Here is a 17,828-nt window from a genome sequence, read left to right on the forward strand (position 1 = left end):
TTCCCAAGGCCGACCTCAATTATTCTCATTGGTGGTTATGGGGCTAAAATAAATTGAATAGTTTCACACTTGCCCAAACCGATTGAGTGATAATAAAATGTAAAAATCACATTTGAAAAAAATCAATCTCGTACAAAAATGGCCGTAACAAAATTTTTTGGCTATTAAGAAGGGGATGTAAACAAAATACATATAATTAGGATCAAAGAACAGACATGTTTTTCAAGTCATATGTTGTTGCATTTTGTATGTCATAATTGAGGATGTATACTCCTTCATTCATGATAACTTCAGAGGAAGAATTGCAACTCCATTCCGTGCTTCAGGGGTTCGTCCCCACCTTCCTAGACGAGGTTCCTGTATGAAAAGATAACGTTAGACGAATAACAGAATATTGGTGAAATTCCAAATAGAAGAAAATTGGTGAGGGGGAATGGGAAGAAAGAGGATACTCAACTAAATGTGATAATAAGTGATGACAGGAAATAAAAAGCAATGAAATAAGTGATGACATTTCTAAAGAGTTGAAATAATTATGAACCAACCATAAGATGACCCTATACCTCTATACTTAAACCGTGATTGCATGACGCTTGCATATTCCACTTATGGTTTATTAATAATTAAACCAAATAAATTCCCTTGCTATATGCTAAGCATCTACAAATAACTAAATTTGAAAGGCACATTGCTTTTCCAAAGATGACAGACAATCAGTGTTTGAGAAAAACTTCATATAATGTATAACAGACAAGAAAGAGCATGGCATTATAAGCAGAACAGAACAGTTTGAGAAAAACTTCACCTGTCCGACTCCAGCAACTAAGAATTGTGCTGATTTTGCAAAGGCCAAGGAATTCACAAAACCAACCTGTAACGCAAAAGGTTTAGTTAGATGCTAGTGCTTTTGTCAATTTCAAAAAATACTCAGCACAACTGTGAATCTAATAATGGACAGACGAACAGTAACATGCAATACAATTCTACGAACAAACTTGTAAATTTAGTGATTTGAAGCACGTTGTTCTATATCCTCTATTCTTCAAGCAACTTGTTACATGGTATGAAAAACCAGCCTTTGTACAGAAGGGGAGAGCCATTTCACAAAGATAAGATTTACTGAAGAAGCTAATTCAACACCTAAACAAAACTTATCTAGTAGAAAGGGAACTGACTTTTGATAGTATTTCTTTTACTTACCAATGGCACATCATGAAGAGGTTTGATGTCTTTAGTCTCACTTTCAACTGCCCATAATCGGACAGAACCATTACCAGCCCCAGATGCAGCAAGGTCACTGTTTCTACAAACATTAACTGCACTGACCCATGAAAATACTGACGAACAACTATGATTCTCCGGATGGTGGTGACCATTTTCTGTAGGGTAAGATAATGATATAACTATAATGATTAACACATTCAGAGTGTAAAAAGTGTAGTAGTTAGTTAGCAAAAGGCAAAATATTATATCCTTTGGCCTCTCTAGGATAAAAATTTAAATCCTATACAAATGCAGTAATAGATGAAATGAGTTTACCTAAGTCACCATTGGGGATTCCTTCTGTATGATTTTGGTCAGATTTAATGCCATTCGTCAGTAAAGCATGAGCATTCCTCAAAATGAAAACAGGTTTTTTTCGCAGCAAGGTCCAGAGCTCAATGCTTCCATCATCCGAACCAGATAAGAGTTCCTCATTATTAACAAAACAACAGGATTCTAGTGAAGACCCAGGAGCGCGAAATACAAGACGTGACTCTTCATGAACCTAAATTAGAGAAAATATACATTATGAAAAGTCAGAAAGATGACTACAAACACAAATAAAGAAAAAACAAATATAAAGCAATATGGACAGACCATATTCTAAAAAATGGAGGACACGGGAACAGCATATATGTGTATATAAAATAGAAAATGTAAGAAAAAAGATTCATAATCCATAATATCATGGTCGTATCAGAGAAGAAAAAGTTTTAACCGGACATGTGTTGTCATTTTGTCTTACAAGCATCTTTGCTTAACACATGACATGGCACAATAATGGAGTTTCTTTGTTTTATAGAGAAATGAGGAAAGCCCAAGAAGCAGTTCTTAGCTGATAACAAATTGTCCCATAATTCCTTAACCACTTGAAAACTTTCCATACATAGTGATAGAAAGCAACAGACTAATGCAACATTAGGAGAAAATAGGGGACACATATTAGCATACTAGTTGGTTCATGGTCAAAATGCAAAATATACTTCATACTGATGAGATTACCTTAAACAACTGCATGCTACGATCACGTCCAACAGTTAGTACCCTTTCTTTGCGTAAGCAATCAATACCTACTACTTCACTCTGGTGGCCAAATAGGGTATTCATGTATGTTCTGTCTTCAGCATTCCATATCTTAACTGTCCGATCATATGAACCCGAAAAAAGCTCTGAAGTTCCTTCCCTAAATGTCAAACAAGAAACAGGGCCTCTATGACCTGGAAACGCCTGTAAAAGACAAAGGAACAAAATTAAGAACCAATTATTGCTCAACTAAAGAGTCCAAGATCTTAAAACTACAGTTGTAAATAGGTCTATCATTTTGCAAGTGCTAAGATTTCACTTTGCAGTATAACAAATATGACCTTGCTTTTACATTCAAAATAACTCACGATCCACTAAATCTAACCGTTTCAATGTGCAACAAATACAACAATGGCGGCGATGCATTTTTATTCAAGAAAGTATGGCACCAAACAAGCAGCAAATATTACATTTCCATTATTTGATTGGTCCAATATAACTAGTAAATAACTGCCCATCTCACTATACCAAGAGACATAGTGAAATTTGTTTTTTCTGAAACCCAAAATTGTTTCATCTTATGTTGTACAAGGAATGGAAAGGCACCTGAATATGCTCTCGGGTACGGGTATCCCATAAATGAACATGGCGGTCGAGACCACCAGTCGCCAAATACCGACCATCTGAAGTCACAGCCAATGCCAATACATGCTTACTTTGCTTGGTAGCTTTACCTTGAGGTTCCTTCACACCATGAGACTTTAGCACTGAATCACTAGGCCATTTATACTTCTCACACTTTCCGCTATTCACATCCCAATGCATAATGGTTCCATCCTTGGAAGCTGAAAATCCCCTTGAATCATCCTCCGACAGTGCCACTGCAGTAACTGAATTCCTGTGCTTCACCAACACTCTAAACCCACCACCACTAGTCTCCGCCACTTGAACCCTATCCAAAATCAAAATAATAACAGAAGCAACTGTGTTAAGAACTACGAAACACATACACTCCAAAACAGACATTGTGACATCGACACTTAATATTTACCCATCAGACATTTCAGAGATACTTTCAAACATCCCTATCTATATTCTACAACTTTTCACATTCAAAATTTCAATTTTTTCATAATGTCAAACACAGATATGCCAAAATATTTAGATAAAATTTAAAACTTTACTTGGTTTACAATTACTTGCACTAAGTTTTAAAAACATTATTCCTCACTTACAATTTCAATTTAGCATTTCTTACAAGGTTAACAACAATCTCAGAAACTGAAGAACCAAACCTGGAAGCAATGCTTCTTCTAACACGACCACTCTCTTCTTGTTGCTCCTTAATCAGTTTCTGAGCAACAAGAGAATCACGTGCACCATCATCATCACTCTCATCATCATCATCATCCATTTGGTCCTTCTCTTTCTGCGAGATATCACGAACCATTTTCAAATAATCATTAGCGATTCTCTTCCTAGCTTCAGCTTCAGTTTCTTCATCCTCCTTCTCTAGGGATTCATTATCAGAATTGTCTTCACCGTCACGGGTGAAAAAGGCATCATCTTGTTCATCTTCGAAATCGCTTTCAATTTCGGCATCATCTTCAAGTGGTTGATCCTTGTTGGGTTTACGTTTTTTGCGGGAATCATGAGTGAAGAATGGATCATTCCGATTATTGTTGCGGTTCTTACCAGCCATGTTGAGATTGAGAAGAGATTGGGGGAGAAAGAGAGAGAAGAGTGTGAGATTAGGGTTTTGTGAGAAGAGAGAGAGAGAGAGAGAGAGAGAGGTAGCAGCTTCAAGTAGGGTTTAAGAGAGAAACAACAAATGGGTTTTTGCTCCTTTGGGATTTGGCCGAATTACACTTACACCCTTTAACTTTTACCTAAAACAACACAATTTTTTTTGAAAGCATTATTTTATTCTTATTGGTATAGTTCAGTGTTGTTAAAATTATGAGTAAATTACACGACACCCCCTGAGTTTTAGTGAAATTATACAAACCACCCCTCACTTTTCTAAACTTACACAAACATCTCCTAGTTTTGTACTCTCATTACACTGACCACCACTGTATAAGAAATAAGTGTAATTTTTTAAACAAAAAATGTGATAAATCCAATTAAGTTAAACAAAACATGATATATTGTGTAGACAAATCTAAATAATATACAAATCAATGTATCTTTATTATTTTTTGTTACAAAATGCATCAACAATTATAAAGAAATATTGTTTAAATCATTCTTATAATGTAGTGTAACGAACCAAAAATAATAAAGATAGACTGATTTGTATATTATTTAGACTTGTCTACACAATATATCATGTTTTGTTTAACTTAATTGCATTTATCACATTTTTTGTTTAAAAAATTACACTTATTTATTATAAGGGGTAGTCAGTGTAATGAAAGTACAAAACTAGGGGAGGTTTATGTAAGTTTAGAAAAGTGAGGGGTGATTTGTGTAATTTCACTAAAACTCAGGACGTGTCAGTGTAATTTACTCTAAAATTAATCATACTGGCTAGTTTTCAATTGATCATACCAGTCATACAAATATGTTTTTATTTAAAATTAATTTTTAATGAAAATAAAAAAATTGATTTTTTATTAATTTTTATCATTAACGTTAATATATTATATATGCATATCTAATTATGTCGTTTAATTAGTCAACCACCGGTTGAACTACTACCACTATATTAGTATCCTAACCGATTTGATGACCAGTACGGTATTAATAATACTGATACATATAATTATAATTAAATGTCAACAAAATATAGATTTAGTAGTATAAGATCACACTAGATTCTAAGCTTAAGTTCGATTTTTATGAGTAACACTTATTGGGAGATACCAGTACTAAAAAATATAATTATAATTAAATAGATAAAATTACGAATGTTAGGAGATGTGGAAAAAATATGTTGGTATGACTAAAATGAAAGTAAAAATTAATGTGGTGAAATTCAAAATTAAAAGTAATTTAGAAAAAGAATTTAGTATTTTTCCCTTTATTCTACATCATGTTCTCTTATTTAGTTTCTAGTTTATAAGACAATAACAACAAAGCTTCACTAGTTATTAATGTGTGTTGATTTTGTTTGATAATTAAATTCATATATATATATATGAAAATAAAATTTTAAAAGTATCTAATGGCGTGTTAAGAATAAATTTTTCACTTGTTGGGCCTGAGAAAATCATGTATTTTTCTGTACATCAAATATGAAATAAGATTTGTTCAAACCTCTAAAAATTGATTACAAATAAAATATATTTATTTGATTTAAATCATGAAACTTGGGTGGCTACATATTCCCTATATAGTTAACTACTCATGAAAAATTTAAGCTATTGAGTTCATAGAAAAAGATTTGAACTAATAGACTTAATAAAGTTAACTATAAGTTGTTTAGTGATTATGTTTAATCTTCATCACACGAAGGAAATATATACTAATTCGTAGATAGAGTTCAAAAATAATGTCTTTCTTAATAGATTAATCATTTTTCTAATCAAAATTTTGTTAATAGAAGTGGTCTCTAGTTTTTGGGGTCCATATTCAATACTACATAGGTCCAAAATGTGAAAGGTGAATGTTTTTCACCTATCTTATTTTATTCTCTTTCTTTTTTTGTTAAATTATGGAAGTAAACTTCCATAGTGATGCACCATATGCAAAAAGGACCTTGTATCTCCAATAGCATAGGAATGCATTTTTTGAGTAATTTCTACATGCATATAGTATCATACGGATGTGTCTTGAGAATTTTCTTGTGAATAAGTATGTGTTTCATGAATTTTTTTGAATAGATATCATATCTATAAGGTGGTTGTAGTAACTGTTAATTTCTCACAAATACTAAAGTATAAGAGTTCGATTTTTTGGAATAATACTTATTGTAAGGAACAGACATATATCCTAAAAGAGATTACTTTCTTATGAAAGAAGGAAAAAAAATATAATCGATAATACAAAAAAAAAGACACTTTGGGGTTTATAATAAATAATGTGGGATGTGAAAAGTCCCTAAGTAAAGTTATAAGCACCACAAATACAAACCCAAATATCACATCCAAATATATAAAGACCCAATGTAGAATATAAACATGGTAGTATATATCAGTAGAATACAAAGTACAAAGCATTACATAATCAGCATAGTCACAATACATGTGTGTGTGTGCCTATAGAACTCTTTATTAATCTCTTCATTTTAAAGCACACCCTTAACTTGTTAACTCATTTAGATTGAGCTAACAATGCCATCTTCTGATGATTCTTTGGTAATCACAGTAACCAATCCAGAAGAAGAAGAAGAGTTCCCATTCACAAAATTACACTGTGTTCTTATTTCACCTTGAGACCCTGTTAATACTCCAATATTGCCCATTTTAATCATTGATGCCTTAAACTTCTCATAGAAAAGAGTTTGATTATTGATGAAATTGTTGACAACAGCAATAGTATCTGCACCACTAGTGGAAAATAGCACTTGATCAGTCTCAAGCAAACCATTTTGAGATTGAAGATTGGAGTAATAGTTGTTATCAAATGTATCAGGAGTTGTTAGGTCCAAATTTGTGAGGTTAGTTCCAGGTCCATTGTTGGGACATAATGCTTGTAATGTTTGTAACAATGTTGTGTTCAATGTTGGGTCAGGGTTGCCTGTGTTGCTGAAATTGTATAATCTGCCAATGAATGAACTGCACTTGGCTCTTCCAATTGTATGAGCACCTAGAAATGAAAGTAACACATGTACAATCATATAAATGAGTTATGTTATTTATACATCAACTTTCTAACATTATATTTTGAATCTTACATTTTTTATTTTTATGCACAAATTCCAACTAATACAAGTACATCTAATTACATATTTTCTAAAGTTGTTTTTATTAAGGTTTATCTTTAACCCAGAACTAAAGGGTATCTTTTATCCCATAATAACTGAAAAAAGTTGGGTTTTGACTCTTATATCATATTAAGGTTTCCAATAGTTTTTCCATATGGTGTTAGTCAAACCATAAAGCCTAAGAGTGGCTCTAGGCAGGGCCCAATTTGGATCATTATTGATATTGCAAAGAAAATTCAATAACCATGTGACTATTTGTTTTGGGACAACAATATTTAACTATTTATTTTGTTATACTTTTAAGACTCCTTAATTTAGCTAGAAACATTTTCCTATACATAATATACATTTGTAATGTCTTTTTCATGTATTTGCTATGTTTTGAGAGGGAATAAAGAAAAACTGAAAACTTCACGACTATCTCACAAATTTTCATGGCTCTTTTTTCCCTCAAGCAATTTCCAAAAACAAACTCGTAAATAGAACATAAAGAGTCTATAGTATTTCGTACCCGAGAGTGCAACTAGATCACTAGTGTTGAGGCCTTGATTAGCAAATGCTGATTTAAGTTGAGTAAGGTTAAAGGTTGGAGGTGGAAGATTTTGGTTAGCAAGTGTTTGATTTGCATTTAAACTATCCCTTCTTCCCAATGGAACTTTCCAATCAGGACCATGAGCCTGCCAAGTATTAATACAAATAATATATAACCAAAGTTTTCACTTTTCCATAAAACCATACATATAGTAATGGAATTCAACATTTTAAAATAAATTCATTACACTATAGGAGTTAACTTTAACTACATACCAGAACAGAAGATATTTCAGCTGCAAGAGCAAGAATATCAGCACAAGATACTATGCCAGGACAAGCATTTTCAACTGCTGTCTTAATCTGGTTCACAACATCTAAACCTCTTATTGAGTTGTTATTTGGTGCAGCACTTTGTTCACTCACTATAGTAGCAGTGTCATTCAACAAAATTGATGCATCACAACCCTGTCATAAGCATGAATAATATAAATCTACTTGCTTGGTATGTTAAGTCTCAAGAAGTATACATATATGAGCTGAAACTAAGACTTAGTGTTGTTTCTATTGTTTAACTTTTTATATGTACCCCCAAATGAAAATTTCTACATTCCAATCTGGTTTAACAACAAAGTCCCCTGCATTTTAATGAGCCAGTACTCTCTACAATATATGTAGTTTAAGAATTTTTAAGAAAATTACTAATTTTTCTTCTTCAATTTTTTAATTAATATATAGTTCCCTTCTTACTCTATTAGTTTACTTTTTCCATTCAATAAAAACATTAAGAGAACATGATAGATTGGATTACAATTCATCTAAGCCAGTTATGGTGGCAAAGTTTTTTTCTCTCATACTAAAAAATTTGGCGCAATAATAAAGCTGTTGTTTAGTGATCATAAAGTCATGAATTGAATTCCTGAAAATAACCTCTCCACTTGAGGGACTAAGGTCGCATGCATGTGTCATCCCCAGGCCTCATTAAGTGGCACTGGGTTGTCTTTTTATACTAAAAAACATGATTGCAAGAACCAAACCTCTAGCCACTCATACTAAGGTTGTATACATCTGTCATCCCAGATCCCACTAACTGGTAAAGTGGGTCACCCTTTTTATACTAAAAACATGATTGCAAGAATCAAACCTCTAGCCACTCATACTAAGGTTGTATACATATGACATCTCTAGATCCTACCGACAAAGTAGGTCGCCCATTTTATAATAAAAAACATGCTTGCAAGAACGAAACTTCTAGCCAGTCATACTAACAATAAAAATATTGTAGTAGCAAAGAAGTTAATAAATGAGTTGTGTTTTTTTTTTATCGAAGAGATTGAAGTATTAAAGGGTCAAAGGCAAAGTTGAAAGAAAAAGATAAGTAAAGAATGAAAAAGTGAACATACTTGAACAAAACAGTCATGAAAGTGTAGCCTGATGAGACTACCAAGCATACGAGGATCAGATTTTGAAACATTTCTGATCACTTCACGTACAATTGAATGTACATTAGAACATGTATTCTTATAAAACGATGGATCAAGTTGTGCATTTGAGGAAAACGATAATGCTCCAACCACAAACAACAAACAACACAAAGTAAAACGAAGTGAACTCATTTTCATGTTTTCATTTATGAGCAAATGTGGTGCACTCTTTTTATAGAGAGACTACATGCCACTAAGTCATCCATTAATGCAAATAAAGAATGTAAGGTATCCTCACACAAACTAATCTTTTTCGGAATGCGTGTGACTGCTATACTTAACAAATATTATTCATAGAATTGAACATTCGACATTTGTTTGGTAAGATATATAAGGATCTAATGAGGTCTTATATCATTAAACTCTCATAGTTAAAAGTTGTAAAGTTGTTTCTCAATACTTTCTTTTTAGTTTAGTCTAAAACATAGATATCCTTAGGTAAAACTCTTCCTACTAAATACAAATATAGCTACATCCCTAAATATTGTAACTCAAGACCTCATTGTAAGTTATAACAACATCCTTTATGTTGATGTAAATGTTTGTTGGCAAGTTTAACTACCAGTCTAATGATGAAATTTAACTGGTCGTTTAAGACTTTCTATTTTTTTGAAAGTAAAGTGAGAAAAGCAAAATATTGCCTCATATCCCACAATTCCAATTAAATTGCACATATCAATAAAAATAATTATTTTTTATTTTGTAAAAGTATAATATAAAATTACCATCCTACTCTCATTTAATATGTAATCTTATCATTATTTAATATTGTTCATTTAATTGATATTTTTAATGACATAAAAATAAGATAATCTAAACTCGGACAAATAAAAATAATAATATTGCTCCATATGAAATGTAAAGTATTTGTAATAATAATAATAAGAGAAAAATGTGTATATACTGATTCATTTTCAATCATTATTATCTCTTAAATAAAAGTAATACAAATAAATATACTGACTACATATAAATATTTATACTACCAGTGTATAAATATTACACTCTAATAATAAATATACAACAAATGGAGTGCCTTAGAGTTCCAAGTTTACTTTTGTGGCAATTCTTGATGCTTCAAATTTTTACATTTTATTGTCAACTCCTAAATCTACTTAAAATCGTCTAATGTGCGAAATTGAGGGCAATCAACATTATTGATTCAAATTTTTGTGATAGATTTCATTCATGAATATTTTTATTCATTTTTTAAAAGGGAGTTTTTTTGTCTCTTCATAACTTAGTTTGGTTTTGAAAATGTATTTTAAATTTAATTTGATGAAAACGAAATTTTTATTTTTATGCAATTCCAATATCATTATTTAACTTTAGAAATTCTGTCCTTAATAGTTGAGTCGTTTTATTCTAAATAGAGACAATAAAAAGTTATAAACATTAATTAAATTCAACTTATATTTTTGTATTACCAACAATAAAAATTTGCTTTGTAATTAGTCGATTTGAATTTTACAAATAATGAAATTTATGTAGATATTCTTGTGGACAAACAAAATATAATTTTGCTTAAATTTGCTTTGTAATTAGTCGATAAATAACAAATGTTTTTAACTTATATCTAGTTGCATTCGGACATTCTAAAAATATTATATATGCATGATAACTAAATATATCTTATATGAGAAAATAAGCTTTTTATTTGAATTCAAATTCACACTTTATAGAATAAATAATTGGCTCATTATGAATAACCTAATGAGCTTGATATCATATTTTGATTAAAACCTTAACACATTTTGATATATGAGTCACTAACTTCTACATTATTTTAACTCATTCACTTATTCTCCATCACTTTATACTATTTACTCACTACATCAATCAAAATTAATTAAAATACCAAACAAATGGTTTCTCATATGACAAATGATCGTACACCAAACATTTATATTCCACAAAATCATAAGATCTTCTTTAAACCTAAAAGTATCGCCAGTACCAATAATTTAAATATATATGTTGTGAAATAGCCACATGCTTCATTGTGAAATAGTTTCCTTTTTGAATTTTCCAAGCATTCATATCTAAAAGAAGAAGACTTGCTTTAGTTTTATTATTACTTTTCTACCTACTATTTATTCTAAATTTGCTTCTTTAAGGTTTTAACCATTTTAAAAATCCCAATTCACACGCTGGCTCTATCAACTCTCACATCAATATTATGCTTTTTTCTCCCAATAAAGAAACAACATTCCCGCATTCAACTCGTCATGATTTTCTTCTTTTGTTTATATATGGTTCAAAAAAAGTTATTCACATGCAGTAAAGGTAAAGTTACATTATATAGTGCTGATAAAAAATAAAAAAAGGTTACATACATAATAAAGAGTATCTTCTTATTTTGAAATGAAATACAAATGGAGTATCATTGAAAGTGGTTGAAATTCGTATAAAATGTAAATACTTTAGTAATAACTATGAATTTATAAAAAACATCAATTTTGGATGAGTGAATATAATAGACAATATATAATTAAAAATTAATGCATTAGAAAAGAGTTGAAGTAATTTTTATTATAAAAATATGGTAGAATTATACTTCCAGTATTTTAAACATGTGTGGAGGAGATCGATGAGTGTTACTATAATGAGAGTATATCAAATAAAGCCTACTCCAATTTTTAGAGGAAGATCAGAAAAAACCATAAACAAAAATGATAAAAAGAAACTTAGAGATCATTATTTTACTACTGAATATGATTTATACATCATCCATACGTGAATGTTAAGAGTCAAATTAGGAAGCGCCTCATGGAAATTATCCACACTTCAGGTAATCTCTATTGAAATGAGAGAACAATTTTAAAGCTGAGTCTTATGTCATGATTAATTATTAAATTGTTTATTAAGTCAAAACACTTACATTTATAATTATATAATACATGAAAAAACATGAGTCTTTGTTTGGATTAAAGATACATCGTATATAATATAAATATTTTAGACATTACTTGCACATTTGGAAGAGGCAGAAAGACTTAAGCTAAAGATCTTAAGGGGAGATGAATTATTCATATCTACTTTTGTTGCTTTTGTTTGTTTCCATATATAGCCTAATGCTTGAAAAAATGACATCAAGCATTGAATAATGAATATGGAAAAGAATATCACCCCGTATTCGAGAGATAAATTATTGTTTTTGCTTTTGCACTTAAAGATACAAGTATCATCACATTACATTTAAATAGTAAAAAAGTCACATTATACTAATTTTTCTTTTTATTTTTATATACTTTTTTCTCCGGTATCGGTGATGATCTTAACCTAAAATGTTTGTTTCATGCGTCCAATTGTGACAGCTAAATTTCTTTTGCTTTAAGAATATCTAGAACCATATAACTATATACTTATATGATGATTTATTATTCATATTTTTCTCAAACTTTCGGTTGGGATCCAACCTAAAACCTAGACTTTTTGGCACAAATCTTACTTACTCCATTGCTCTAAAATCAAACCGCGTGCCTGTGAAGTTATTAACATTTAATCACATAAGAAAAGTCTATAGTTTTTAAATTCACACGTTGTTATGCTATTAAAAGTATGTTAATGTTATATGAATAACATCACTTTAAGAAAGACAGAGAGAAAGGGAACAACATATGTAGCTATTGATCAAGGGGATAAGACAAAAACAGTGATTTAAGAGTAGATTCATTATATAGATATAATTGATTATTGGGAATTTTAGTCGCAAATAAAAAATTTCTCCTCAATTTATTTTAGCTGCTATTTTTCTTTTAAAAATTGCAGTATTATGAAAGAGTATTCATTTTTCTTATAAAAAAAAAAACTGTACTAAACTCCCATCTTATGTTGAAAACCATCTATAGTGACTAATTAATGTCATTGGTCATCACATATTAAAAAAGAGGTATCTAGAACACCATAATTACAAAAGCCAAAAAAAAATAACAAAATTTTTATTCTTATTTGGGTTTCAATATTATTTTATAATTTATTACAATTTCTTATGAAATAAGAACAACATCTACCTCTCTCTTCACTTTCATTAGTTAAGAATAATAACAAATATTATTCTTATTTGGGTCCACAATATTTACTTTTTGTTCCAACATCTACCTCTCTCCTCACTTTCATTGGTTAAGAATAACAAAAAATTGTTCTTATTTAATAACAAAAATAAGAAAATAATCACAACACAATGAAGAACAAAGTAAGAATGTCTTATTTAATTAAGAACAAGCTTGGTTGCTCTAAAAGATCTACTTGCTAGTAAGTTTTAATTCGTCCACAAGCAGGGTATCAACTATAAATGTATCAACTATAAATGTAAACATATCAACACCAAAGGATTCAGAATCCTCATAATACAGGTAGCTAGTCGTATAATATTAAAGTAAAAAAAAATGCTATAACGATCAACTATAGGCACATGACATATTTATGCCTGTAGGATCCTTATTAATATAAACATTTTGCAACATAGTTTTGGTTAAAATTTTATATTGAGCTAACAAGATTAATTTCTGATGATTCTTCAGTTGCTATAGCAGCTAATCCAGAAGAAGAAGAATTCCCATTAACAAAATTACATTGTGTTCTAATTTCTCCTTGAGATCCTGTTAATACTCCAATGTTTCCCATTTTTATCATTGATGCCTTAAAAATCTCAAAGAAGAGAGTTTGATTACTAATGAAATTGTTAACAATGGCTATGGTATCTGCACCACTTGTGCTAAACAACTCTTGATCAGTTTGAAGCAAACCATTTTGAGATTGAAGATTGGAGTAATAGTTGTTATCAAATGTATCAGGAGTTGTTAGGTCCAAATTTGTGAGATTAGTTCCAGGTCCATTATTAGGGCATAATGCTTGCAATGTTTGTAACAATGTTGTGTTCAGTGTTGGGTCAGGGTTTCCAGTGCTGTTGAAATTGTATAATCTACCAATGAATAAACTGCACTTAGCTCTTCCAATTGTATGAGCACCTGAAAATGAAATTATAATATACAATCATATATATAAATAAGTAATTTAATTATGTAATGTGATGTTATTTTTAGAAAAGGGATATCAAAATTTCATACCTGAAAGTGCAACTAGATCAGTAGTGTTGAGACCTTGATTAGCAAATGCAGATTTGAGTTGTTCCAAGGTTAAGGTTGGAGCTGGAAGATTTTGATTTGCAAGAGTTTGGTTTGCTGTTAAACTATCTCTTCTTCCCAATGGAACTTCCCAATCTGGGCCATTAGACTGACAAGAGATAATGATATTTGTAAATTACTTTTTAACATCATATTTAAATTTTTTCCACATCGTTGATCCATATCATAGAGATCAATATTTTATCAATGAATATGATTTATAATAGAAGATTATGACGTCATTTGATGCATGTAACTGATTCCATCTAATAAGATAAAAGCTTGGTTGTTATCGTAAATAGTAAAGTCATTCAGAAAATCTTCTTTTTAAGAAAAAAATTAACTTTAAAGTTTCTTGTTATTTGATTTTATATACTAGATGGCAATGGAAGTAAACATATTTACAAGAAATTAATTTAAATGCATGCAGGATAAGACATACCAGAACAGAAGATATTTCAGCTGCAAGGGCAAGAATATCAGCACAAGACACTATGCCAGGACAAGCATTTTCAACAGTTGTCTTGATCTGGTTCACAACATCTAAACCTCTTATTGAGTTGTTATTTGGAGCAGCACCTTGTTCACTAACTATAGTAGCAGTGTCATTCAACAAAATTGATGCATCACAACCCTGTCATATCACAAACATTTGGATCATTTATTAGGTGATCCATCTTCCTAAGGCAAAAAAGAATGACTTCATTTCTCTTGCTAAACATTTCATCTGTTATCATCAATATATAATTTAGACATTCCAAACAGTTTTACTTTTACTTTTGATGTTGCTCTCACTTAACGTGATAAATATCCCTTGAAGTAAGTTAAAGAATCGTGATACATTCAAGATGTAATGTGGAAAAATATGGGACATAAATTTATTAAAAATATTCTTCTCTTATGCAAAGTTTTTATGGTCATTATGAAAATTGTGTAGCTACCAATGTTCATAGCCTATGTGCTACAACTTTGTTAACATAATTGATTTATACTAATATTTTATAAATCAGTTTAACTAATATTTTATACTATTCATGCAATTCTTAAAACCCCCACACCTTTATATTTAAAATTATATTTTTAATCAAAATAAATGCTATAGTAGTTCTCTTGGAATAGAACGTTTCATTGTGAAGCAACCACCTAATTTTATGCACATTGGTTACAGTGAAGCAACAACACCATTGCATGGCTGCTATATATGTTATTAAGAAAATAAATATGTGTGTTGTTTCCAATTAAATGTTCTCAACTTACCTATTTTATAAGATGTACAATTTCCTTCAAAAAATAAATTATACAATGTACTATTTTCCTCACACTTAAAAACTCCAAAACAATGAACATTAAAGGTAAGCGATGAAGAACCAAATATATATATACTTACTTGAACAAAACAATCATGAAAGTGAAGCCGAATGAGACTTCCAAGTATGCGAGGATCAGATGCTGAAACATTTGTGAGAACTTGAGTTATAATTGAATGCACATTTGAACATGTACCATTATAAAATGAAGGGTCTAGTTGTGCATATGAGAATGGTAGTGCTCTAAGCACAATCACCAAATAGCATAAAGCTGTTGCTGTAGTGAGATTAAGAGAATCCATTTTTTTCTTTGTGAATTAGTAATAATGAGGTTGTTGTTGCTTTTGCCATAACATGCATATATGAAGCTTATATTTAAAGAGAAACAATCAATGCAATGTCCTTGGAGATCATGGTTCACTGTTGGTGTGGTTCAAAATTTTCATGACAAAAGTCTTTGTACCGTGCATTCCAAGTTTACTATATTCCATCTATGAATAATTTTATTCCTAATGCTTTTTCTTTCCTAAAGATTTTATTCCAAATGTAAAAAAAAAACAGTAGTAATTTAGTTTAACCTTTTTATGTTAATGTGATTTGAGTGCATGTAAAACAAGCTCTCGACTTATAGGGTAAGATTACGTATATCTATCCTCAAATATATTGGACTCTTTTTTGTGGGTGCATGTAAAAGTTTGTTATAAAAATTGATAATTTGTATATCTTGTCAAAATTAAAAATAGTAAATAAAAAGCTACAAGTAATTAATGTCATAGTTCAAGGTGAATGCAAGTTGATTAAGGATTTTTTCTAATTGAATTGAAAATTTAGAGTCTAATTCTCCAAAGCAGGTTTTAACTGTTTAATTTCCTTTTAACAAAGAGTATCCACTTATCACCTTATAGATAATAAATGACGAGGGGACATTTATTGTTTTGAGCATTTAAAGAAATACTTACAAATTAGTAATCAATAAGATTATGAGCTTGATAACAAGATTTGAATTTATAAGATTGTGAAATGTTAGTTAATTCCTTGTTGGTCAAATTAAAGTTGATAGTTATAGTAAGAATTTTCATAAGTCACATGCATAATTTTTATTGCACATGAATAGTTTTTAGCTTTATCTTATTTTTTATATCTTTATTCTAAATCTATTGTATAAACAAATATATAATATAAGTCACCTAAATTTAAAGTAACAATTTTAAGAGTAAATATCCACCTTTGTCCTGATAACTTTTAGTCACTATTAATTTGATTAATGAAAAATAAAAATTCAAACTAAAAAACAATCTTTATAAGGGATAATAACAAACATTAAAGATGATTAATTTAACAAACATTAACTATTTTTGGGATTATTTTAATTTTTTAGAGACTAAATTGATAAATAAAAAGATTTGGGAACCAAAGTATATATACCATTTAGCTATAGATAAAGAGTTAAAAAATGTTGGATTAACTGTGTGCCCTCAAATATTTGTTGCTTTGTCTGGAAACTCATAAAAAGAAGACTACCAACTAAGGATGAATTATTTAAGAGGAATGTTATTGTGAGGGTGGATGATTTGGTTTGCACTTTTTGTCATAATCATATCGAATCTATTGACCACCTATTTATATCTTGTGACTTTGTTTCAAGTATTTGGAGAGGTTTTTATTCTTGATTACAAATCTGTGTGATAAATCCTTCGTCAACTCTAGACTCCTTCAAGCTTCATGAGGCCCTTCGCGGTGGAAGATGTGTAAAAGTGTGGAGAATGCTTTGGTTTGCGGTGGTTTGGTCTGTGTGGCTTATGAGAAATGAAGCGATTTTTTTGGACAAGACTCCAAGTTATGTGCATCTATTTGATCTAATTCAAACTAGATCTTGGATTTGGTTCTCTTCTTTTGTTTCTATTAATGTATTATCTTTATCTTTTGCAAATTGGTGTATAAATCCAAAACTTTGTATACAACTTTGCTCTACAAAGTTGACCGCTTGATCTCTTTTGTATTGGGTGGGCACCCCTTGTGCTCGTTTTAATACAATTTTCTTTTATAAAAAAAAGAGAGTATATATTTAGTCAATTTTTAAGACATATTTTAATTGTTAAAAGTAAAACTGCGTGTACCAAACATTATCATCTCAACAAATTTGTGTTCTAGTAATATTCTATTCTGAGTATTGACTTACTTTTGGTCCTTGGAAAATAAATTAAGGTCTATTTCTACCCAATGT

General features: G+C 30.2%; 3 protein-coding genes across 3 annotated transcripts; all 3 read right to left on the reverse strand.

Annotated features, from left to right (window-relative positions):
• On the reverse strand, positions 257 to 4,108 carry LOC109330317 (U3 snoRNP-associated protein-like EMB2271). Its single transcript, XM_019564470.1, has 7 exons — positions 3,582 to 4,108; positions 2,893 to 3,238; positions 2,266 to 2,490; positions 1,540 to 1,768; positions 1,201 to 1,379; positions 806 to 871; positions 257 to 357 (listed from the first exon to the last, which is right to left on the reverse strand). The coding sequence occupies exons 1-7, from the start codon at positions 3,986 to 3,988 to the stop codon at positions 280 to 282; spliced, it is 1,530 nt and encodes a 509-aa protein (XP_019420015.1). The 5' UTR covers positions 3,989 to 4,108; the 3' UTR covers positions 257 to 279.
• LOC109329763 (peroxidase A2-like) lies at positions 6,378 to 9,324 on the reverse strand. Its single transcript, XM_019563563.1, has 4 exons — positions 9,091 to 9,324; positions 7,964 to 8,155; positions 7,668 to 7,833; positions 6,378 to 7,038 (listed from the first exon to the last, which is right to left on the reverse strand). The coding sequence occupies exons 1-4, from the start codon at positions 9,307 to 9,309 to the stop codon at positions 6,548 to 6,550; spliced, it is 1,068 nt and encodes a 355-aa protein (XP_019419108.1). The 5' UTR covers positions 9,310 to 9,324; the 3' UTR covers positions 6,378 to 6,547.
• LOC109329764 (peroxidase A2-like) lies at positions 13,538 to 16,067 on the reverse strand. The gene is made up of 4 exons (XM_019563564.1): positions 15,685 to 16,067; positions 14,740 to 14,931; positions 14,241 to 14,406; positions 13,538 to 14,141 (listed from the first exon to the last, which is right to left on the reverse strand). The coding sequence occupies exons 1-4, from the start codon at positions 15,904 to 15,906 to the stop codon at positions 13,654 to 13,656; spliced, it is 1,068 nt and encodes a 355-aa protein (XP_019419109.1). The 5' UTR covers positions 15,907 to 16,067; the 3' UTR covers positions 13,538 to 13,653.

Source organism: Lupinus angustifolius, chromosome LG16, assembly GCF_001865875.1.
Source record: "Lupinus angustifolius cultivar Tanjil chromosome LG16, LupAngTanjil_v1.0, whole genome shotgun sequence".
Classification (NCBI taxonomy): domain Eukaryota; kingdom Viridiplantae; phylum Streptophyta; class Magnoliopsida; order Fabales; family Fabaceae; genus Lupinus; species Lupinus angustifolius.